At 48.8% G+C, this 24,701-nt stretch overlaps 1 protein-coding gene across 2 annotated transcripts; it reads right to left on the reverse strand.

The window, feature by feature from the left end:
* Positions 1 to 2,867: 2,867 nt before the first annotated feature.
* LOC134341771 (NACHT, LRR and PYD domains-containing protein 3-like) lies at positions 2,868 to 24,359 on the reverse strand. Of its 2 annotated transcripts, XM_063039688.1 has the most exons (9): positions 24,207 to 24,359; positions 15,399 to 15,491; positions 14,408 to 14,574; positions 13,314 to 13,485; positions 13,150 to 13,215; positions 4,568 to 6,305; positions 4,006 to 4,092; positions 3,683 to 3,850; positions 2,868 to 3,518 (listed from the first exon to the last, which is right to left on the reverse strand). In XM_063039688.1, exons 1-9 carry the CDS (start codon positions 24,253 to 24,255, stop codon positions 3,443 to 3,445), a joined length of 2,616 nt encoding a protein of 871 aa, XP_062895758.1. In that variant the 5' UTR covers positions 24,256 to 24,359; the 3' UTR covers positions 2,868 to 3,442. The 2 variants fall into 2 exon arrangements, with proteins under 2 accessions (XP_062895758.1, XP_062895759.1); XM_063039689.1 differs by lacking the exons at positions 15,399 to 15,491; positions 24,207 to 24,359 and having other exon boundaries at positions 14,430 to 14,498.
* Positions 24,360 to 24,701: the final 342 nt, after the last annotated feature.

Genomic DNA, 24,701 nt, shown 5'->3' on the forward strand with positions numbered 1-24,701 from the left:
ACCCCCCTTTCCCCCTCTCCGTCTCTCACCCCCTCTCTCCCCTCTCCCTCTTTCACCCCGCTCTGTCCCTCATCCTTCTCGATTTTCCACCCCTCTCCCTCTTTTACCTCGTTCACCAATCTCTGTCCCTCATCCCTCTCCGTCTCCGTCTCTCCCCCCCCCGCGTTCTCCACCTTTCTCTCCCTCCCTGTCCGACCTCTCTCATCTCCTGCCTCTCACATTTCCCTCCCCCCTCTCTCTACCCTCTGTCTCCCACCACTCAGTCTCCTCCCTCTCTCTGCCCGGTCTGACTTTCCCTCTATCAACTATTCTGTGCCCCCTCTCCTCTTTCTCCCCATCTCTCTCCCACCCACCCCCTCTCTTCCTCACCCATCGCCCCCCAGTCTCTTCCTCCCCGTCTGGGTCTCCCACCTCCGCCTACCCCACACTCCCGCTCCCATCCCTACCCTCTCTCCCCCTCTTCTGTCTCTCTCTTCCCCGGCCCGAGCCCCTCCTCTCCCTCTCTCACCCCATGTCTCCCTCTCTCCCTCTGGCAGAGGTTGGTGAGCGGGGTGACGGTGATTTTGCAGGTGAACTGCCTGGTCTCCCTGGTGATGTCCATCCTCACGGCCATCATCAACTGCGGGAACCTCCAGTGCTGAGCCGCGCGGCCTCCGGTGTGAGTGGGATCTTCCTGTGCACCGGGGGGTGGGCGGCGGGGGATGGGACGTGGGTGGGAGAGATGGGAGATGGAAGGAGGGTGGGGAGAGACGGGAGGGAGTAAGAGAGAGAGATGGGGGCAGAAATGGAATGAAAGGGGTGGGGAGAGGAGGATAGGGAGGGGGAGAGAGAGGTGGGGGGAAGAGATGGAGGGACAGCGGGGGATGGAGAGAGGGGACGGAGGGAGAGAGAGGCTGAGGAAGTGGGTAGTGGATCCCGTCTCCTCTCCTCACCTTCTCTTTCTCCCCTCCCCTCCTCAATCTGATCCCTCTCCCCCAATGCAGAGAATGGTGGTGATCCACGCTAACCAGCCTGCACCCCTGGGCCTCGCCTCCATCTTCTCCAGCAAACCGGCGTCTGACAGGCCCCAGTGACGACACGTTCCCCGCTCCACGGGACAGCCCGAAGGATTTGGGCCGAGTAGCCTGAAAGAAAAATCAATGCGGGATTTTGGAGACAGGGTTGTGGGGGGTGGGGAGGATAAGGGTGCTAGCCTCTTCCCGTAGTCACATTCCTCCCCGTGGGTACCCCACAGTTCCAGCTCCCTTGTTACGAGTCGTTCTCTTCCACCCTCGGCACCCGGTCACGCCTGAAACACTCCGCTCTCTGTCCCCTCTATCACCGCCCGTCTCACCCTGTCTGGCGGCCATTTTGTGATGGTTATCATTGACAACTGCTCCCCCAGCATCGTAGAATGAAGCACACCCTTTTCCTCACCTTCCACTCACTTCCCTCCCTGTTGATTCAATCTCAACTCCTCATCCCTCCGCCCCACCCCTGCTCTCCCGACTCTCCATTTAACCTTCTGCCGACAGCCATTTTGTGAGAGTGTGTGACCCTCCCTCCCACTTCCTCCACGAAGTGTGTCACTCCCTCACACTGACCATCTTGTCAACCCCTTTCCCATCCCATCACTCGCAAACACCTTCCCTCCCTCCCCTCTCTTTCCTCTCCCCGCCACCTCAATGGTGTGCAACTTACACTGGTTGTCTGCCATTTTGCGATGCCAATTTTCGCCTCTCCTCATCACCCTCTCTCTCTCTCTCTCTCTCTGTTACCCAGTGAGTCTCTCTCCTACTCACCCCGTCACTCCTGACACCCTTCCCTCTCTGTTCCCTTGTCCTTTCTCCCGCCACCCACCACATCCTGGGTGGTGAACGTTTTCCGATGGGAAATTTCACTCCCTCAACCAATCCCTTCCCTCTGTCGTTGAGTGAGTCTCTCCTCTCTCCCTCCGTTCAGACACTCAACTCTCCGTCCCATCAGCCCTGATCGCATCTCGACCCCTTGCTCCCCCTTTCCCCCGTCCGCACCCCCCCTTCTTGCCGTCCGTCTTATTTGCGAAGGATTGAAACCACCCACCCTTCCTCCACACTCCCCATCCTGTTCCTGCCCACCCTGTCCTATCAGACCCCTCTTTCCTGGTCCTGCAACTTCCCCTCCCTTCCCGTCCCATCACATCCCCTTCCAGCTCATCCCATCACTTTCCCTCCTTCCTGGTCCCATCCCTCCCGCTCCCTTCCTGTCGTTTCACTCCTCCTCACCCCGACTCTATCTGATCCACGTCACCACCAGTTTGTGACAGGAACTCTCTCCTCCCCTTTTCGTCCCCTATTGACTTCGACACGGTCACCATCTCATCAGTCCACTCCTCGTACCAACACTCCTCTTCCTCCCAAACCCCTCACCCCTCCTCCCCAAAACACACATGTATCTGTGTATGTGTATCAGAATATATATATACAGTAGTTTATTCAATGACAAGATGATTAGAACTAAAACATATTTACAATACACAAGATTATATAAAACACAAATTTAAGATACTGTTATTACAATCAATAACACACTCGATCCCGGGATTGTTTCTTCGCCATAGATTCTATGTGCAACAGTGGCCATTGTAAGTCAGTGTCTCACTCCATCCCTGGTGGCCACATTAACCAAGGAATACACATCAAAGTTGCTGGTGAACGCAGCAGGCCAGGCAGCATCCCTAGGAAGAGGTACAGTCGACGTTTTGGGCCGAGACCCTTCGTCAGGACTAACTGAAAGAAGAGTTAGTCAGAGATTTAAAAGTGGGAGGGGGAGGTGTACCTCTTCAAATCTCTTACTAACTCTTCTTTCAGTTAGTCCTGACGAAGGGTCTCGGCCCGAAACGTCGACTGTACCTCTTCCTAGAGATGCTGCCTGGCCTGCTGTGTTCACCAGCAACTTTTATGTGTGTTTTGCTTGAATTTCCAGCATCCGCAGATTTCCTCGTGTTTGCGTTTATAAAATCACACTTCAGGGCCGTGTCCGAGATCGCTGCAGATCCAGGGTCACTGCCGATTGTCTGTCAGTTCAACAGACTGCCGAATGCACCGTCCTCAGCAAGGGGAGCAAAATGATTCTCTCCCGGGATAATCCCACCCTGGGACACCGGTGTCCCAGACTGAGCCCCGGTCCTCGTGCTCTTCCTGTCTGTGTAATTCCCTGGGGTCTCTCGTGGGTGGGGTCTTGAAACCGCACATCCGGCGGAAGCTGCACCGCTGGACAGGAGGTGGAAATACGTCACTACGGGAGCACAATGAACAACACACAGCGCAAGACTGGAGCCAATTCCGTTAAAACCATTGGGAATTAAACCTGGCGCGCGGCCATTAAAGGTAAGGGGAAGGGGAGTTAAAGGGGAGGGCCGGGAATCAGCCAAAATGTCCCCATCCCACGGGCGGGGTGTTCACACGTTCAGATGTTCACAGGATCACTGTCCAGGTCCGGGTTCCCGCAGAGATCTCAGTTCCCTCCTCCCGGTCTTACTGAACTCATTGTCCCCCAGCCTGAAACAGATAGGAGAATAAAGATGAAATAAACACATGACACAACAGTGTCAGTAACAGGGGACTGGGGTTAATGTTTCAATAACATTCACAGACAAATATCACCAGAAAACCCGCGGATCCGCTGATATTTTATCACATTGAACATTAACACAAACACTCACCGGATCCACTCCAGACTCGGGAGGGTGAATATGAGGCGGCGGAGGGCGGGGACAGATCGGTCTGTCAGCGAGTTTAATCCCAGGTTCAGCTCCGTCAGTGACGAGTTTGTACTGAGAGCGGAGACGAAATCCTCGGCACCAGAATCTGTGAGACCGACATTCATCAGCCTGGAGATGAGAGAGAGTGAGGGTGAAGGACACAGAGAGACAGGAGACAGTACAAATCCACAGTGTTTATCACTAACACAATTACTGATCACATTAATGTTCAGTGTCAGACACCCAGTGACTGTAAACACAATCTCCCACAGTCTGGTACTTACCGCAGTTTCTGTATTTTACACTCCGGGTTCCTCAGAGCCGCAGACACCAGTTTCACTCCTGAATCTCCCAGCTCATTATAACTCAGTCTAAACACAAACAGACAAATTGATGAACAAAGTGATTCAAATGGCGGGTCTGAGGGAATTTCTCTCACTCGGATATTTCAGGAAACATTAAACCCTTCAGTAAATCACTGATCGGAGTTCCCATCACTGTCAATGTCCCTCACTGCCCAGCTCCAGGGTATTCACCGAATGTCAGTAATTTAGTCTGTTGGTGTGATCCTGTAAACTCCACATATTCTGTCTCATTCCCTGATGGTTAGAAAAGTGTTCCTGATGTGAGAGGGTCGGGAGGGGCAGGGATGAAGGGGAGAAAATCCCACAGTGAGGAAGATCTGTGAATGGGGAAATGTCGATGGGAGATGGTTGCAATCCGACAGGAGGAAGGGGGATGGCATTTGTCACAATTCTTCACAATCATATTTACCCAAATCCATTTACATTGAAACAACACAATGGAACAGTTTCACAGTTCAAAGTGAGAGATAAATCAAGTTACCTCAACTCCTGGCACTTGTGCAGTCCGGGTCCCAGCCGCTGGATTCCTTCACACTGAATGTGGCAGTACTCCAGGTTGAAGTGTTTTATTGTATCACAGAGTCCGATGACATGAGACAGGACCGCGCAGTCAATCGGGGTCAGTGTCATTCCACTGAATGAAAGTTTTTCCACAGATCCCAGTGCGGCCTGAGCCAGCCCACGATTCTGAGATTCAAACAGGTAGTGTAATGTGTTCAGGAGGCTCCTTTTACCAGCTTCACTCCATGTGTTTCCACTCTGGCGTTTAACCTCCTCCTTCACCCAGTCAATCACCCGGCAGGTTGTTTGATGAGGAAATGCACCCAGAAACTCCTCCAGCCCCCGAGCTGTCATTGGGTTGGAGAGACCAGCAACAAAACGGAGAAATACCTCAAATCGACTGTCTGTCGTGCTGTGGGCTTCAGTGAGGAATTTCAGGATATCTCTGCCATCTGGGATCAGGAATTGTGCGACTGCAGCTACAAACTCTTGGATGGTGAGGTGTGGGAATGTGTACACCACACACCGGGCTGAATCCTCTCTCTCCAAAAGCTCCATCAGGAACCCGGACAGGAACTGGGAAGGCTGCAGATTGTACTTGATCAAATCTCCATCTGTAAACACAATCTTCTTCTCGGACACTCCTCTGAAGGCCATCTGACCAACCCTGAGTAACACATCACGGGGTCTCTCAATCTGACGGCCGTGGTTTTTCAGGATGTTGTAAATATAGTAGGAGTACAGTTGGGTGATGGTCTTGGGAACTCGCTGCGGGTCCCTGGCTCTTTGTGTGAAGAAGGGGCCCAGTGCCAGAGCGAGGATCCAGCAGTAGGAGGGGTTGTAGCTCATGGTGTACAGGATCTCGTTCTCCTCCACGTGTTTAAAAACAGCTGCTGCCACCGTCCGATCTTCAAAATGCCTGATGAAATACTCCTTCCGTTCCTCACCAACAAATCCCAGGATTTCAGCCCAGACACTGATCTCTGCCTTTTCCAATAAATGTAACGCAGTGGGACGTGTGGTCACCAGCACTGAACACCCTGGGAGCAGCTTTCCCTGGATTAAACTGTACACAATGTCAGACACCTTGCACTTGAATTCAGGATCTGTGCATGAGTCCTGAGCTTCTGTGTTTCTCCGACTGTCAGCAAAATCAATTTTGTCATTGAATTTATCCAAACCATCGAATATAAACAGTAATCCCTCTGGGTTCTTCCAGACCTCTCTCAGAAAATTCCCAAAGTAAGGATACTGATCCAGAATCAGTTCCTTTAGGTTTGTTCTGCAGTTAATGGAGTTTAAATCCCGGAATTTGAAACTGAAGACAAACTGGAATTGTTGGTATATTTTCCCTGTGGCCCAGTCATAAACAATCTTTTGTACCATTGTTGTTTTCCCGATCCCCGGGACTCCGGCCACTGCTGCCGAACTCCCAGATTTGGATTCACTTCGGGAAAAGCTACTCTGGAACAACTGATCGGTCCGTATTTTTTCCAGCTCTTCGCGGAGATGTTTCTGTCTCCACTCCTCGTGGTCTCTGCCTCTTGCCAGCAGCTCATGTTCCACCAGTCTCCGATCTCGAACAGTAGAAATGACCGTGAGCTCAGCGTATCGATCAACCAGCTGGGAAACCTTCACCTTCTCCCTCATCAGGATCGTGTTCACTCTCAGTGATTCAGTTTGTGCCCGCAGAGTCTCCTTGTGTTTCTGTCGAACATCTTCCATGGGAACAGACAGTGGACAAACTGTCAGATGCCTCAACTCAGAACTCAGTATTTAAGTATGCAAGAGTTAGCTCAAAGCTATTGCATTAATTGGATTCATCAATAGATGCTCGAACAGTAAATTAAATTAGATTAACAGACTGCTGACTGGACAGAGAGGCCTGGTATAGATAAACAACAGATCATCACATTTCACAATTAACTGTGCTGTGAAGGTGAGTATTTCCCTGGTAGTTTACTGACCCCCGACTGTCCCGTACTGGACAACCTCCCTCTACTATCACAGCTGTCATTTTTTCCTGTGGAAGAAACTTTTGATCCCCAGTGTTGATGTGGCGTATGGAGATGGTGAAGAGGGTAGTGGTCATTCTGTGAAAGGAACAGGTCGGGGAATCACAGCTCCCCCTCCCCTCTCACCATCACTGATTCAAAATACAAAGAGGTAGCTTTGCTGATCAGCACCTGCACTGTGGATGGGTGGTTGGGGTGTGTGGGATCGAATCCTGTCATGGGTGTTTGGACCTTGTCTGGACCCTGCCAGGAGTGTGTGGGATCCGACAGAGTTTCAGGACCCTGTCAGGGGTGTGTGGGATCTCACAGTGTGTCAGGACCCTGTCACGGTTGTGTGGGGTCTCACAGTGTTTTTGGACTCTGTCAGGGGTGTGTGGGGACTCACATTGTGTCAGGACCCTGTCAGGAGTGTTTGTGGTCTCGCAGTGCGTCAGGACTCCGTCAGGTGTTTATGGGTTCTGACAGAGTGTCAGGACCCTGTTAGGAGTGTGTGGGGTCCCATGGTGTGTCAGGTTCCTGTCAGGGACGTCTGTAGTCTCACAGTGTTTCAGGACACTATCAGGTGTGTTTTAGGACACTGACAGTGGTGTGTTGTGTCTCACAGTCTGTCAGGACACTGTCAGGGGTGTGTTGAGTCTCCCAGTGTGTCAGACCCCTGTCAAGGTCCTCTGTGGTCTCACAGTGTTTCAGGACACTGTCAGGGGTGTTTCAGGGCACTGACATTGGTGTGTGGGGTCTCACAGTGTTTCAGGACCCTGTCAGGCGTCTGTGGGGTCTTAGTATGTGTCAGGACCCTGCCAATGGTTTACGGGGTCTCACAGTGTGTTAGGACCCTGTCAATGATGTGTGGGGTCTTAAAGAGTGTCAGAACCCTCTCAGGGGTGTGTTTGGTGTCTCACATGTCAGGACCCTGTCATAGATGTGTGTCGTCTTGCAGTGTGTCAGGAACTTGTCAGGGGTGTGTGGGGTCTCACCATCTGTCACGACCCTTTCAGGGACGTCTGGGGTCTGACAGTGTTTTAGGACTCTGTCAGGGGAGTGTGGGGTCTCACAGTGTGTCTGGACCCTGTCAGGTGTGTGTGGGGTCTCACAGTGTTTCAGGACCCTGTCAGGGGTGTGTGGGGTCTCACAGTGTGTCAGGACCCTGTCAGGGGTGTGTGGGGTCTCACAGTGTGTCAGGAACCTATCAGGGGTGTTTTAGGACACTGACAGTGGTGTGCAGGGTCAGACAGTGTGTCAGGACCCACTCAGGGGTGTGTGGGGTCTCACAGTTTGTCAGCACCCTGCCAAGGCTGTGTGCGGTCTCACATTGTGTCAGGATCCTGTCAGGGACGTGTGGGGTCTCACAGTGTGTCAGGACCCTGTCAGACGTGGGCAGGGTCACACAGTGTGTCGGGAACCTGTCAGACGTGTGTGGGGTCTCACAGTGTGTCAGGACCCTGTCAGGTGTGTGTGGTGTCTCACAGTCTGTCAGGAACCTGTCAGGGTTATGTGGGGTCTCACGGTGTGTCAGGGCCCCATCAGGGTCGTGCGCGGACTCACAGTGTTTCAGGACCCTGTCAGGGGTGTGTGGGATCTCACGATGTGTCAGGACCCTGTCAGTGATGTCTGGTGTCTCACAGTGTTTCAGGACACTGTCAGGGATGACTTAGGACACTGAGAGTGGTGTGTGGTGTCTCACAGTCTGTCAGGAACCTGTCAGGGGTGTGCGGGGTCTCACAGAGTGTCAGGACATTGTGAGGAGTATATGGGGTCTTACGGTGTGTCAGGACCCTGTCAGGTGTGTGTGGCGTCTCACAGTGTGTCAGGAACCTGTCATGGCTACATGGGGTCTCACATTGTGTCAGGACCCTGTCAGACATGTGCAGGGTCTCACAGTCTGTCAGAAACCTGTCAGGTGTGTCTGGGTTCTGACAGTGTGTCAGGTTCCTGTCAGGACTGTGTGGCATCCCACGGCATGTCAGGACCCTGTCAGTAGTGTGAGGGGTCTCACGGTGTGTCAAAAGCCTGTCAGGGATGTGTGGGGTCTCACAGTGTGTCAGGACCCTGTCAATGACCTGTGGGGTCTCACAGTGTATCAGACCCTGTCAGGAGTGTGTTGGGTCTCACAGTGTGTCAGGACCCTGTCAGGGACTTGTGGGTTTTCACATTGTGTCCAGACACTGTCAGGGGTGTGTGGGGTCTCACAGTGTGTTAGGACACTGTCAGGGACGTGTGGGGACTCACAGTGTGTCAGGGCCCTGTCAGTGGTGTGTGGGGTCTCACAGTATTTCAGGACCCTGTAAGATGTGTGCAGGGTCTCAGTGTGTAATGACCCTGTCAGGGACGTTTAGTGTCTCACAGTGTGTCAGGACCCTCTCCTGGATGTGTGGGGTCTCACTGTGTGTCAGGACCCTGTCAATGACGTGTTTGTCGTAGACCATAGAATAGTACAGCACAGTACAGGCCCTTTGGCCCACAATGTTGTGCCGACCCTCAAACCGTGCCTCCCATGTAAGTCCCCACCTTAGATTCCTCCATATATCTGTCTAGTAGTCTCTTAAACTTCACTAGTGTATCTGCCTCCACCACTGACTCAGGCAGTGCATTCCACGCACCAACCACTCTCTGAGTAAAAAACCTTCCTCTAATATCCCCCTTGAACTTCCCACCCCTTACCTTAAAGCCATTTCCTCTTGTATTGAGCACTGGTGCCCTGGGGAAGAGGCGCTGGCTATCCACTCTATCTATTCCTCTTATTATCTTGTACACCTCTATCATGTCTCCTCTCATCCTCCTTCTCTCCAAAGAGTAAAGCCCTAGCTCCCTTAATCTCTGATCATAATGCATACTCTCTAAACCAGGCAGTATCCTGGCAAATCTCCTCTGTTACCTTTCCAATGCTTCCACATCCTTCCTATAGTGAGGCGACCAGAACTGGACACAGTACTCCAAGTGTGGCCTAACTAGAATTTTATAGAGCTGTATCATTACAACGGGACTCTTAAACTCTATCCCTCGACTTATGAAAGCTAACACCCCATAAGCTTTCTTAACTACCCTATCCACCTGTGAGGCAACTTTCAGGGATCTGTGGACATGTACCCCCAGATCCCTCTGCTCCTCTACACTACCAAGTATTCTGCCATTTACCTTGTACTCTGCCTTGGAGTTTGTCCTTCCAAAGTGTACCACCTCACACTTCTCCGGGTTGAACTCCATCTGCACTTCTCAGCCCACTTCTGCATCCTATCAATGTCTCTCTGCAATCTTCGACAATCCTCTACCCTATCTCCAACACCATCAACCTTTGTGTCGTCTGCAAACTTGCCAACTCACCCTTCTACCCCCACATCCAGGTCGTTAATAAAAATCACGAAAAGTAGAGGTCCCAGAACAGATCCTTGTGGGACACCACTAATCACAATCCTCCAATCTGAATGTACTCCCTCCACCATCACCCTCTGCCTTCTGCAGGAGAGCCAATTCTGAATCCACCTGGCCAAACTTCCCTGGATCCCATGCCTTCTGACTTTCTGAATAAGCCTACCATTGTGGAACCTTGTCAAATGCCTTACTAAAATCCATGTAGATCACATCCACTGCACTACCCTCATCTATATGTCTGGTCACCTCCTCAAAGAACTCTATCAGGCTTGTTAGACACGATCTGCCCTTCACAAAGCCATGCTGACTGTCCCTGATCAGACCATGATTCTCTAAATGCCCTGAGATCCTATCTCTAAGAATCTTTTCCAACCACTTTCCCACCACAGACGTAAGGCTCACTGGTCTATAATTACCTGGACTATTCCTACTACCTTTTTTGAACAAGGGGACAACATTCACCTCCGTCCAGTCATCCGGTACCATTCCCGTGGACAACGAGGACATAAAGATCCTAGCCAGAGGCTCAGCAATCTCTTCCCTCGCCTCGTGGAGCAGCCTGGGGAGTATTCCGTCAGGCCCCTGGAACTTATCCATCCTAATGTACTTTATCAACTCCAACACCTCCTCTCCCTTAATATCAACATGCTCCAGAACATCAACCTTACTCACATTGTCCTCACCATCATCAAGTTCCCTCTCAGTGGTGAATAGCAAAGAGATGTATTAATTGAGGACCTCGCTCACTTCCACAGTCTCCAGGCACATCTTCCCACCTTTATCTCTAATCGGTCCTACCTTCACTCCTGTCATCCTTTTTTTCTTCACATAATTGAAGAATGTCTTGGGGTTTTCCTTTACCCTACTCGCCAAGGCCTTCTCATGCCCCCTTCTTGCTCTTCTTAGCCCCTTCTTAAGCTCCTTTCTTGCTTCCCTATATTCTTCAATAGAGCCATCCGATCCTTGCTTCCTAAACCTCATGTATGCTGCCTTCTTCCACCTGACTAGATTTTCCACCTCACTTATCACCCATGGTTCCTTCACCCTACCATTCTTTATCTTCCTCACCGGGACAAATTTATCCCTAAAATCCTGCAAGAGATCTCTAAACATCGACCACATGTCCATAGTACATTTCCCTGCAAAAACATCATCCCAATTCACACCCACAAGTTCTAGCCTTATAGCCTCATAATTTGCCCTTCCTCAATTAAAAATCTTCCTGTCCTCTCTGATTCTATTCTTTTCCATGATAATGCTAAAGACCAGGGAGCGGTGGTCACAGTCCCCCAGATGCTCACCCATGGAGAGATCTGTGATCTGACCCAGTTCATCACCTAGTACTAGATCTAGTATGGCATTCCCCCTGGTCGGCCTGTCCACATACTGTGACAGGAATCCATATAGTGCGTCAGGAACCTGTCAGGGGTGTGTGGGGTCTCACAGTGTGTCAGGACACTGTCAGGGATGTCTGGGGTCTCACAGTGTGTCAGGACACTGTCAGGTGCGTGTGGTTTCTCAGTCTGTTGGGAACCTGTCAGGGGTGTGCGAGGTCTCACAGTGCGTCAGGACCTTGGCAAGGGTGTGTGGGGTCTCACAGTCTGTCAGGACCCTGTCATGGATGTGTGGGGTCTCACAGTGTGTCAGGACCCTGTCAAGGGTGTGTGGGGTCTCACAGTGTGTCAGGACCCTGTCAGGAGTGTGTGACGACTCACAGTCTGTCAGGACACTGTCAGGTGTGTGTGGTTTCTCACAGTCTGTCAGGAACCTGTCAGGTGTGTGCGAGGTCTCACAATGTGTCAGGACCCTGGCAAGGGTGTGTGGGGTCTCACAGTGTGTCAGGACACTGTCAGGGACGGGTGGGGTCTCGTAATGTCATACTGTCATACTTCTGTGGTTTCACATTGTGTCAGGAACCTGTCAGAGGTGTGCGGGGTATCACAGTATAGGAATTTCAGCTTCTGTGGACTGAGCTGAGGAATATGCCCCCCAATCTCACCCTCTCTAACACTGTAGCAGTGTTTGCACCAGGGAGTGCAGATGTGAACACAGCGGTGTTCATATGCTGCTCTGTGGTTGAACAGACCGGTTGGGATGTTACCTGCTTTTCTAATTAAAGTGATGCTATTATTACTATTCTGTGACTGGAACTTCAGTGGACGCCCAACTCTAAGAAAGGATAATCTGCAGGAACTGGGGGAGTTTAGAAAACAGTTAAGGATGAGGCTGTTCAGGAGGGGGCAGTGACTGGCAAGAGAAGGTTTTGGCTTTTTGGTGTGAAGAAATATGTTTTTTTTTTCCCATTCTCCGGATCGCCCCCTTCTCCACTCAGACTCCGGTGGGGATCTGTAGTTGCAGGTCCCAGAGCGGTGTGACCACTTTAGTCAAACTCGCCAGCTCTCTGTCTCTTTCCTCAAAGTGTCCTTTGAAATCTCTCCCTCCAGGAAACATGTTTCCCTGTGTCTCACTGTGTTCTCTGTCACAGTGCCAACATTTACCTGGTCAGATCCTTGTGGCTCAACAACTTAACCGCCCAACATAAAGTACCACCGTTGGTGGAAACAGAGGTCAAGTTTCAACTTTATAAACTCTGCTTCAGCCACATCTGGGCCATTGCGTACCGTTCCAATCGCCCCACTACCAGAGGGATGTTGAGGCTTTAGAGAGGGAGCAGAAGAGGTGTACCAGGATGCTGTCTGGTTTAGAGGACATGTGCTACCATGAGAGGCTGGAGAAAAATGAATTGTTTTCTCTGGATCATCGGAGGCTGAGGGAGCTCTGACACAGGTTGACAACATTATGAGAGGCTTAGATAGAGTGGACAGAGAAAATCGGTTTCCTGGGGTTGAAATGTCTGTTACTAGAGGGCCTGCAGTGAAGGTGAGAGGGGGTTGGATTCAGGGGGATGTGAGGGATAGTTTTTTTTTAAATCAGAGAGTCGTGGATGACTGGAATGCACTGCCTGGTAAGGTGGTAGAGGCAAATTGTTAGAGACTTCTAAGAGACGTTTGGAGAGGCACATGGGTGTAAGGAAGATGGACGCATATGGACATGGTGTAGGAAGCAGAGATTAGAGTTTGGGCATGTTTGATGTACTTCTTAGCTGTTTCGGCACAATATGATAGGCCTAAGGGCTTATCCCCGTGTTATACTCTGCAATGTTCAATGCACGGTCACTTACCTTTCAGCTCACTGAGAAACTCCAGTAAGAGTTGAGCGGGAATTGGTTGATGGGAGGGATCACAACCTGATGAATTTAAACAAAGTGAGGAAATCATTTTTGTAAAATTGTAAACTGTGCTGTGTTGCGATCCAAATTTAAATTAATCTCTGATGTTATCTCACCATATATCTGTATTCCCTTCAGTATTTTGTCCAAATTTGGGACACAATTCTGCATTTTCACAAAGGTGTCCCACATCACCCTCCGGGCGCGGGAGCCTTTCTCCATCACCAGGCTCAGGAGGAGTTTAGAACTGTCCGCCCGCTCTCCCTTATCAGCAAGATCAGAGATTTTCTGTGAAGAGTAACGGGGAACATATTGGGGACTGACAGATTCACACAGAGAATGAGAAGTAAATGATGTGCTCTGTAACGGGATCACACTGAGCAGTCACCTGGACGGGTGCTGATCCTGTCTGGACACGGACTGTACATTCTGAGTGCAGAGCACACGGAGAGACAGTCACCGTGAACCTGGTCCACCAGTCAGTGAGATCCTGGCTGGTCTGTGACCGCTTCACTGACGTGGCTCCAAATCCAAAAATAATTCCTCACCAGATTTGACAGTGTAAAACAGAAATCAGAAAATAATGATCACAGATGAAGAAGTAAAACAGGAAGGTTTTTATAACAGAGTGAACAGTCTCAGAGAAGTTGCAGAAAAGATGATGTGATCCATCTCCTCAATCTGCCAGTGTCTAACATGACAGCAGATTACTGGCTGACCTGATGCCTTTCCTTTGCCTTTTCCAGTGGAGGTTTATTCAGTGATTACACATTACAACATGGCAGTATTCCCCGATTCACACTGTTTGCCGTTACAGATTGTAACAGAATCATCTCAACCCAGAACGGAACACACTCCAGCTCCTGTGGCATCCATGACTGATGATGTCCCGGTTCTCACTGACATCCTGCCGTCACACTGCACGGTCTTCCCAAACGGAAACCTCCCATCATATTTCCATTTAATACTGTGAGCTCACACAACTGTTACCTGCTCAACTCACTCCGAACACTGAGCAGCCACCCACCAGTCCGCGGGGTCTTTTCACCTCTTTCTATCACTGGTTCAGATTCACATCTTTGAGATTGTATGTACAGTATTTATTCCCCAGTTTTTATTTTATCTAATTTAATACCCGATGAGTCAGAGTTCCGACACCCATCAGTCCTGTGATGTGTGAAAATTCAAACCCATTCTCCCTCCCGCTCACCCGATGTTCCTCTCCACTGAACTGATTCTCGGCCGTTAACGCCAGGCTCACTCCGTGCACCCCTCCTTCCATCGCCTGCTCCAGCCTGTCCCGGTAGAAATCCGTCAGCTGCAGCAGCTGGGAATCATTCCAGCTTGCCAGGAGCTCGGTGATCACTGAGATCGGACCTGTGAAGGAAAATGGTGAAGATTAAAGATATTACCGACCCCATGTTCAGAGGCAACTTTCTCTCTGGAACCTAAAGATGGTTCGCTGGGTCACTAAACAGTCCGAGACAGATGTTTCAATGTTTTAATGTCTCTGGGAATATACCACTCTGTTTGGAAATGACTGCTTATTCCTGAGAATATAGTAACCCATCAGCAACACTCTCCTGGTACTGCCCATCACCTCCGCTTGGCTCTGGGTTACTGGCTGCCTGCCAAACCCTTCCTCAGCAAATCTCTGAAATATCTCACACAATGCTGGAGGTGCTCAGCAGGTCAGGCAGCATCTATGGAGGAGAATAAACAATCAACGTTTAGGGCCAAGGCACTTCATTAGACTGGAAATGAAGGAATAGAAATTCCAGATATTGCCACATTATTTTCTATTCTTTGTGGTCCTGAACTGAAACATTAACTGTTAATTCCTCTCCATGGATTTCCCTCGGGATCAATAAAGTACATCTTATCTTATGGATGCTGCCTGACCTGCTGAGTTCCACCAGTACTTTGTGTGTCTTTGTGTTGCTCAAAACTTTCAGCAACTGCACAATGTCTTGTGCTCTGGAATACCTCACTGTTTGAATGTGCATCACAGTCTGCTTGAGGAGTGAAAAGCAGACAGTGATTGTGCTCCTTCCACGTGTGACTGTTCCCCAGAGAAGTTACCTCTGTGACTCATCTCTCTGCGAAGATTTTACAAATATTTTGTGAATTGTTGATATTGAATTAAACTCAGACACAGAGTCAAGGAAATATTTAAAAAATAAAGTAACTCGCTAGCATACCCGTGTCCTTTCCTGATCTTGACATCACTGGAACTTTTCCCCTGCCCACTCCTTGAGCCATTTTGAGGACAGTTGTGGTCAGATTTTGATGCTCTGTAACAAACAAAGTTAACAGTAGGGTCAGACATTAATTGGCGTGTTTTGTTTTTAAACAGAGGCAAACACTTCCAAACATCTTGGGCCCGTCCACTGAAGCCTCCACCTGCACCCATCCACCCACGGTCATACAATGTCCATTTCCACTCTCTCCATGGATTGTACACTGGGCCAGGATTCTCCAGGGTATCTACTTGCTATATTGCAGGCAAATCCCTTTCAGGAACCAATCTTGTGTCCCGGACCGGGAGTGATGTGTCAATGGAATGGCAGGGCAGATTGAGTAGACAGCGCCCACTGCTTTGGTCTTCCTACCACTGGTGGCGTTGTGGTGAATAATGGACAACTGTTACAGCAGTGTGGGCTGAAACATTTCTGCTGATGATGAGACTTCTAATCCTCGCGTCACTGGATTATACAGAGTTCTCAGTCACACCTGATTCTCACCGTCTCATTTCAGTTTAACATCGCCCAGCATTGACACCGATGGCAATATATGATTTGAGTCTACAGAGAAACACTGACATGCTGAACAATAAAGTCTCACCCATAGCATCACGACATCTTGTCCTGAACCTCTATAGTTTTTTTTTCTGGCAGGACCTCATTATTAGCACGAAAACTCAGTCAAGATTTCTTTGAGCATATCACCTGGTTATTACCAGATAGTTAGTTACATGGCACCTTGTTAAACACAATGTCGACACGCCATACATCCAACAATAGCCAGTTAGGGAAAATAGTTAATATAAATAAAATAAAATGCTGGAATTATTCAACAAGACAGAGAGTATGTTAATATTTCAGGTGGAAGACCCTGTATCGGAGCTGAGCCTGTGTGTAGGAGCCATGTACCTGTTCTCTATCTGCATTGTATTCTGTGTTGTGTATTTATGATGCTTTTTTTATGGTAACTAGTCGCATCAGTGGGGGTGTGGTAAACGCTAAGGGAATCAGTTACATATTTGTGCTTTGTTCCATGCAATACACAGCTGGGGACTGACAGATGTCATATCTTTTGTTATTATCCTCTCAAATACGATGAACTTACACTTGGGTAAACTTCAGTTTCATCGATTCATGATTGTATGTTTGCTGATTGTTAATGAAGGATCAGATACATATCACTGATTTTTGCAACAATCATTATTGGTGTTGAGGGCATGTCATGCAAGTATAACAAATCTGTGGTGGTGTCGCCAGCAATGGCAAATTAGCTTGGTTAAATTCTACCGTTACGTTCTCAACAGATCTTTCTCAACCTGCCGATCATTTAAATATTCTGAGATACTCAGTATTTTGCTTCAGTATTCACCAGTGAAAGGGACCTTGGCAATTGTGGGGATGACTTACAGCGAACTGAAATGCATGAGTGTATGGACTTTAAGAAAGTGCCCGTGCTGGATCTTTTTAGAGGTATTAAGTTAGATAAGTCGCCGGGACTGAATGAGATATACGTCATTGTACTGTAGTAGGAGTAGAGGGAGGAAATTGCTAAGCCTCTGATGATGATCTTCACATCATCAGTTAGGTGGGGAGAAGTACCAGAGGATTGGAAGGTTGCAAATGTTGCTCTCTTGTTCAGGAAAGGGAATAGAGATAACTCAGGAAATTATAGACTAGTGAGTCTTACTTCAGTGGTGGGCATGTTTTGGAGAAGATCCTGAGAGGCAGGGTTTATGAGCATTTGTAGAGACAATCTGATTAGGGATAGTCAACGTGGCCTTGCTGAGGGCAGGTCATGCCTTATGATCCCGATTGAATTCTTTGAGGACGTAACAAAGCACATTGATGAAGGTAGAGCAGTGGAAGTACTGTATATGGATTTCAGTTAGAGGTTAGCTAAGGTTCCCCATGGAAAGCTCATACAGAAAATAATGAGGTATGGGATCCAAGGAGACATTGCTTTGTGGATCCAGAATTGGCAAGCCCACAGAAGGCAAAGGGCAGTTGTAGATGGTTCGTATTCTGCATGGATAATGGTGACTGATAGTGTTCCTTTGGGATCTATTCTGGGATCCCTTCTCTTTGTGATTTTTACAAATGACCTGTATGAGGAAGTTGAAGGATGGGTTAGTAAGTTTGCTGATGACACAGAAGTTGGGAGTGTTGCAGATCATCTGCAGTGTTGTCAGATGCTATAGTGCAACATCGATAGGATGCAGAACTGGGCACAGAAGTGGCAGATGGAGTTCAATACTGATAAGTGTGAAATGTTTCATTTCAGTAGGTCAAATTTGAAGACAGAATATAATATTAATAGTAAGACTCTTGGCAATGTGGAGGATCAGTGAGATCTTGAGGTCTGTGTTGATAGAACACGCAAAGCCGCTGCACACGTTGACAGTGTTGTTAAGAAAGCATATGGTGTGTTGGCATTCATCAACCATGGGATTGAGTTCAAGAGCGTGAGGTAATGTTACAGCTATATGAGACCTTGATTAGACTCCACTTGGGAGAACTGTGTTCAGTTCTGGTCACCTCACTACAGGAAACAATATGGATGCTATAGAGAGAGTGAAGAGGAGATTTACAAGGATGTTGTCTGGATTGGGGAGCATGCCTGATGAGAATAGGTTGAGTGAACTCAGCCTTTTCTCCTTGAAGTGATGGAGGATGAGAGGTGACCTCACAGAGGTGTACAAGATGAGAGGCATTGGTTGTGCCTATAGCCAGAGGCTTTTTCCCAGGGTTGAAATGTCTAACAAGTGGGAACATAGTATTAAGGCAGCGGTCCCCAACTATAGGGCCACAAAACGTGCTACCCGGCCATGAGGAAACGATATGATTTGGCGATATGGGTCAGCTACACCTTTCCTCATTCCCTGTCACGCCCACTGTTGAGCTTGAATGCACGCGAGGTCATTACGCATGTGAGGTCATTACCCACGTGTCATCCATGTCAGCATGGGAAGGAGATCAACTCCTCGAACTTGCAAATGATGGCGGGCTAAAAAGTTATGTTTGACATAACATCTCTGCTGGCATTCTGGATCAAAGTCAAGGTTAAGTATCCAGAGATAGCCATGAAAGCACTGAAAATGTTGCTTCCATTTCCAACATATCTCTGCAATGAATGTAACGAAAACTAAATCGCGGAATAGACTGGACAGAAGGAACCCCCTTCGAGTATTGCTGTCAATGGGACCATCTTGTTGCAGGGAAACAAGCCCAGGGCTCCCACTGATTCAGCGATATTGGTGTGTTGCAATGATTTTATATGTTCATACAGGGAAAATATGTGCTGTGTGTTTAACATCCAAATGTTACTTAGAATGTTATGATGCAATTGACTTATAATTGACTTATCACTATATTTATGCAAGGAAAATATGTGCTGTGTGTTTAATATTAAATTTGTTAGATAAACCCTTTTAGAAACGAAATTGAGTGTATTAGCCACATCACATATATTCCGGTTGCATTAACACACCCCGCACCCCCCCCCCCGAACAGAATCACCAAAAACAATTTGGAGGAAAAAAAAATCGGCACGTACACGCAAGCGCACTGGTGCCCACGCAAGGTTTCATGGTTATGGTAGTCCTGGTAGTCTTTCTTGGGGGAAACACAACATATTTGATGGCTACTCTTGTCCGTTGGCAACCCTACCCCACCCCCCGCCACCGGTCGGCTGGTCCGCAGTGCAAAAAAAGGTTGGGGACCCCTGTATTAAGGTGCTTGGAAGTAGTTACAAGGAGGATGTCAGGGGTATGTTTTTCACACAGAGAGAGTGGTGAGTGCGTGGAATGCACTGGCAGTGACGGTGGTAGAGGCGGATACAACGGGGTCTTTTAAGAGACTGTTAGATAGGTACATGGAGCTTATAAAAATAAAGGGCTATGCTGCAGGGAAATTCTCGTCATTTTCTGTAACAGGTTACATGGTCGGCACAACATTGTGTGCAGAAGGGCCTGTAACGTTCTGTAGATTTCTATGTTCTGCGTTCTTTACATTTTACCTACCAAGGTGCCAAGATGATCATCACTAATCAAATCTCACCGAGTTTTCTCAGGTCCTGTTGAATTTGTTGCCAAGTGAGCAAGTACGGTAGGGTACAGGTACAGAGAAACACTGACGTGTAGCAACATCACAGGCAAGTACATTCAGATAACACACAGAACAGCAATTATACAATTCTGTGTCACGAACAATAATAAAATACAGTCTGCCAGTGTTTGCCCACCAGAGTGGTGAATATCTCTGCTCGCCAGCACTGTGGGCTCAGACATTTCCATAGACGAGCCCCTCATGTCCCTTCCCCACTGTCAATGGACTCCTTCCCCCATCCTGCTTCTTGATCCCCCACTGGGACAAACAACCTCTCAGACTCCATCCTATCCAACCCCTCACACCATATTTGTCCTCTCAGTTAATTCCCTCTCCCTCTTCCTTCTGCTGGGATCCCTCCCTCCCTGGAGAGCCAGCATCAAGCTGATGGGCCGAGCAGTCTCCTTCTACCTCTTAGCGATACATCAGACTCTGGCTGCAGGAGGCACCTCACAAACACCCCCATCGGAGGGAAATGGAAATAATCCAGAAAGTGGGACATTTCCTTTGAGGTTTGTTCCACTTTGATGTGGAGCTCGGAGCAGAGCAGGAGCAGGAGACAGGATTAGCGGGAGCAATGTCCGCTCGGTTGGTTCGCCTCCGCTATTGGGTGTAACCAGTGATTGACATCGCTTCTCACCAATGCGAAGAGTGTACCTCCTCTGTTGACAGTGGGCTGGGGTGGGTGGGTCAGGTAATCGTAACCTTAGCCGGTAAAGTTCAACCGTCTCAGCGGCAGTAAGTGCACACGTGACGTTAGACCCCGGTCTGGGGAACCCACACTGACATAAGGCATGTGGGGGCACAGAGTGATGCCAGATCCCGGAGTGGGGAAACCACAACTGACATCAGGGTGCACAGTGACGTCACATGTGGGTGAGAACTTGTTTTCAAAAGCTGTTCAATGGACGTTTTTAATGATTTCAGAGGGACAATGAAAGAAACTTATCAGGTTTCATCACGGAATCCAGTGTTGTGTGAGGCAAAGTCCCCGGCTTTGCCAAGTTGTTAATGGAGTGGGCAGTGTGGCCTTTTTCTTGAGTTGGGTCACAAAACCCCTAATGTTTCAAGGGAGGACTTTCCAGGGTGATTTGGTCTGGGGTGGGTCAGTCAGTGCAGTATCCTAATGTTTACAAATTTCATAAACAATGGTTTTACTGATGTAAACCAGAATTGGCAACAGTGTAAACACAGACTCGTATCAGCTAACAGAAAACCTCTCATCCCTGCAGTCTTTGTCTCCAGACAAACTAACACTCTGACACTGTGGACCACAGATACACCTTCCTCTAAGTCAGTGTATCATTCAAACAGCTGATCGCTGAGAAGAACGATATTTGTTGGTCATTGAAGTTTGCCTAGATTTGGTTGGATGGAATTGATGTGGAGTTCATGGATGTCACATTGAAAGGACGGGTCAGCCAAACTCTCTCTATTGTCCATCCGACCTCCGGAGGTGGCACAGGGACCTCCTGCAAAGTGCAACACAGTGGCGACTCCAGCTGATGCCAGTGATTCTCCTGCTCAGGCGGCGGTGAGGAAGGGGCTATTCACGGGTTTGCATAAATTGAGCGTCGGCTGCAGTGGAAGTGGGCCAGGACTGAGCCGGACTCGAGGCCAGTGCCTAGTGATGTTCCCCATGGTTACATCTATTGTTTCTTGTCATCTATATCAATAACCTAGTTGTCATCTATATCTAGTTGTCATCTATTGTTACTTGTCATCTATATCAACACAGTGCCGACTCCAGCTGATGCCAGTGATTCTCCTGTTCAGGCAGCAGTGAGGAAGGGGCTGGTCCTGGATTTGTGTAAATCAGGCTTTAGTTACAATAGAAAAAGGCTGGGACTGAGCCGGATGGCTAGAGAGTCCAGGATGTCTGGTCTTGCAGCTCTGGTTTTAGTTTTGTGCCCGAGCCAAGACTGTGGGATCAGTTAGTTGTGGTTCCCCAGGCTGGGAGGGAGGCTGTGGGTGATGTGGATCAGTCTATATGTGTGGGTGTGGGGTAAATGGTGGAAACGGTGTGGGGCCATTGGCAGGGTGGGGGGAGGTTGGGGATGTGGGGCCATTGGCGGGGTGGAGGGAGGTTGGGGGAGGATGGGTCCCAGGACAAATTATGTTGTAAACAAGGGAGGAGTTGGTCCTTTGAATTGAACAGGATATGTGACCTTTCAGGAAGCAACAGTTCTCGTTTCACATTAATTACTGACTAATCTTCCTGTTAACATTGTGTTTGTGACAGAGCCACAGAGCCTGGGAACAGCTGAATGCCAGGAAGCAGAGGGTGACGGTGAGAGCTGTTCCTTGGACTCGAGGCCAGTGCCTAGTGATGTTCCCCAGGGTTTACACCTACTGTTACTTGTCATCTATATCAATCATTTGGTTGGGAATGTATAGGGTATAGATAGTAAGCTTGAACAAGGAACATAGAAATCTACAGCATATTACAGGCCCTTCAGCCACAATGTTCTGCCGACCATGTAACCTACTCTAGAAACTATCTAGGATTACCCAACCGCATAACACTATTTTTCTAAGCTCCATGTACCTATCTAAGAGTCTCTTAAAATACCCTATTGTATCTGCCTCCACTACCGTCACCAATAATGCATTCCACACCCACCACTCTGTGTGGAAAAACTCCCCTGACGTCCCCCCTCTACCAGCTTCCAAGCACCTTAAAACTATGCCCCCTCATGTCAGTCATTTCAGCCCTGGGAAAAAGCCTTTTGCTATCCACATGATCAATGCACCTCTTATACACCTCTATCAGGTCCCCTCTCATTCTCTGTCACTCCAAGGAGAAAAAGCCAAGCAAGTTTGCAGCAAGTAAGCTCAAAGAATTACTTTTTTTTGGAAAGATATTAAGTATTAACTCTCCCCTTTGTTTCCACCTCCCAACTCAGAAGTGACCAAAAGCTACTTCACAAGATCCAAGACCTTGAAATGCGCAAACACTGAGGGAATGTGAGTGACTTCAAAGAGCTGGGATACTGACAGCACTCCTCAGATTACAATCATTGCTTCCAAATGAACTCCAGCAACAAACACCTGACTCCAGACCAGAAATATTCACTCAACACCTCATAAGCCCAAGCAGCTCGATCCCTGGGTCCATTTTACCTTGGTCAAAGTCTGTGATAGGGTCACACAGCTGAATGTGCCACTTACCGACCCCAGAATCCTCGCACATCATCCCCACATCAGGGATTTCCCCACAACCAATGTCCAGCAACCCGGGACTTCTGATTCATTGTGGAAGAAGGAACATTCTGCCCCATCTACAGAAGTACTGACCTGATCAAATCCCAAAAAATGACAGTTCCATATGCCTAGAGTCTATATCCCAGGATAACAGGCCGTGCACCAATTTTCGCAGGACTCCCTTGTTTCCAGTAACATGCTGCAGTGTCTTGGCCATTCAGAGTTCAAAAACTAACACTCCTGCATCAACCTGTGGCCGAATGGGAACCTGATAATCCTCTGACTGGACCAGACATTGGGATGGAAAACCTGTACGTAGGTCACCAGCAGGCATGGATACGTTTCACATTGTCTCCAGCAGTTAAACTGAACACATTTTATCATTACTGTATTGCTAAATGAGATTTTGCCCAGCACAATAAGCCATCACCTTTCCTGCAAGCTTTACATTTCAAATTGAAATTAAATGCTGGAAACTCGGTACATCAGATTGGATCTGTGGAAGACCCAGTATCAGAACTGACGTTGCCCGATCCGCTGAAAATTTCCAGCATTTTCTCTTTCTACAGTATATTGACTGACTGCAAGATGCTTGTGACGGCCTGAATAAAGTTACACAAATGTAAGTCCCACATTAATTAGCTTCCTCTTCATTTCATCACAGGGTTAATACAGTCGATACAGTCAATGCTCACAACATCCTCCCCACCCCACTATCAGTGTGTTACATCTGCTCCCGAGGCCACTAACTCTCAATGATGGGAAGTGACCAGAGAGCGATAAAAATGTGTACCACTCCCTGCTGATCCCATGGGCTGTTTCGGGCCTCTCCAAAAATGACCAAAACAGGAAATAATAGACTCAACTTTAAATGTGGAGAGTCTCCGTCTGACAAAGATTAACACAGCAGCCATTTGGTAACTTTGAAACTAAAACTGTGGTGACTGTCTTTATCCTTCCTCATTCTACATTAAATAAATCCTCTGGTAATTCCAGGTACCAAACACTGATTTCAGAAATAACTCAGTGAGGCAAAGTACTTCACAATGAAGGCAATGGTAGAAGAGATATTGTTGATATGTAATCATTGGTGGGATACAGGCTGGACAGTGATTGAACAAGATGGGCAGGGATTGAGCAGATAGAGCCAGGTGGGAGAAGGGATCAAGGACGATCACTGATGGTCCTCCAGCAATACACAGATACTGAATTAACAGTACATACTACTATGAACTAAAATGACAAAGATAGAACAACAGGAACTTTGGCATTGACCCTTCTCCCCTGACCAATTTTTATCAACACACCATGGAAAGTACCCCAAGGTTCGGGGTGAAGGTCTCACAACCCGGACCGACCCCGGCAGGTTCTGTCCAGGAAGCGGGGTGAGACCGCGAGTTCGGGGAAGCAAACGGGACTCACTGCCCAGCATCGGTCGGGACCGGACTCAGTACTCACCGCATGGATCTTGTCGGACTCGCTCGGCAGATAATGATCCGTCCCCCATCCCCGGCTCCCCGCCCGAGGGGGCGAGGACCCTGACCCTCCCCTGATCCCGATCCCGATCCCGATCCGGATCCCGCGGACGATCCGCCGCTCCGGACCCGCTTCGACAAAGACGGGGGAAAAGAAATCACAGCCGATCCCGGGACTCTGAGCATGCGCAATCTTCTTATTGCGTCATCAGAGCGGGGGCGGGGCCTCTGAGACAAACCCGCAGATGCTGCCGATCTGCGTTAAAACGGGATCACGTGATGATGGAGGGTCTCCCACGTGACCCGGTGACGTCTCCTCGCCCCTCACACGCTGCCCGACCCATCGGTCGCATTTCACACTTTATTTCACATTTACAGCTCTCCCATCTCAGACACAAGTTTCTGCCCGATCCGCATCTCCTCGATCATGGAATTAATTTCCACCATCTGCAGCCCCGTGTTGCCCCAAACACTCACC

Source organism: Mobula hypostoma, unplaced genomic scaffold, assembly GCF_963921235.1.
Source record: "Mobula hypostoma unplaced genomic scaffold, sMobHyp1.1 scaffold_139, whole genome shotgun sequence".
NCBI lineage: Eukaryota > Metazoa > Chordata > Chondrichthyes > Myliobatiformes > Myliobatidae > Mobula > Mobula hypostoma.

Coding starts and splice junctions, on each gene's coding strand:
- LOC134341771 (XM_063039688.1), bottom strand. CDS start 24,255: ATGGGGGACGGATCATTATCTGCCGAGCGAGTCCGACAAGATCCATGC. Junction 13,216..13,313: donor GAAGGGAATACAGATATATG/GTGAGATAACAT, acceptor TAAATTCATCAG/GTTGTGATCCCTCCCATCAA. Junction 4,093..4,567: donor CACAAGTGCCAGGAGTTGAG/GTAACTTGATTT, acceptor GTTTGTGTTTAG/ACTGAGTTATAATGAGCTGG.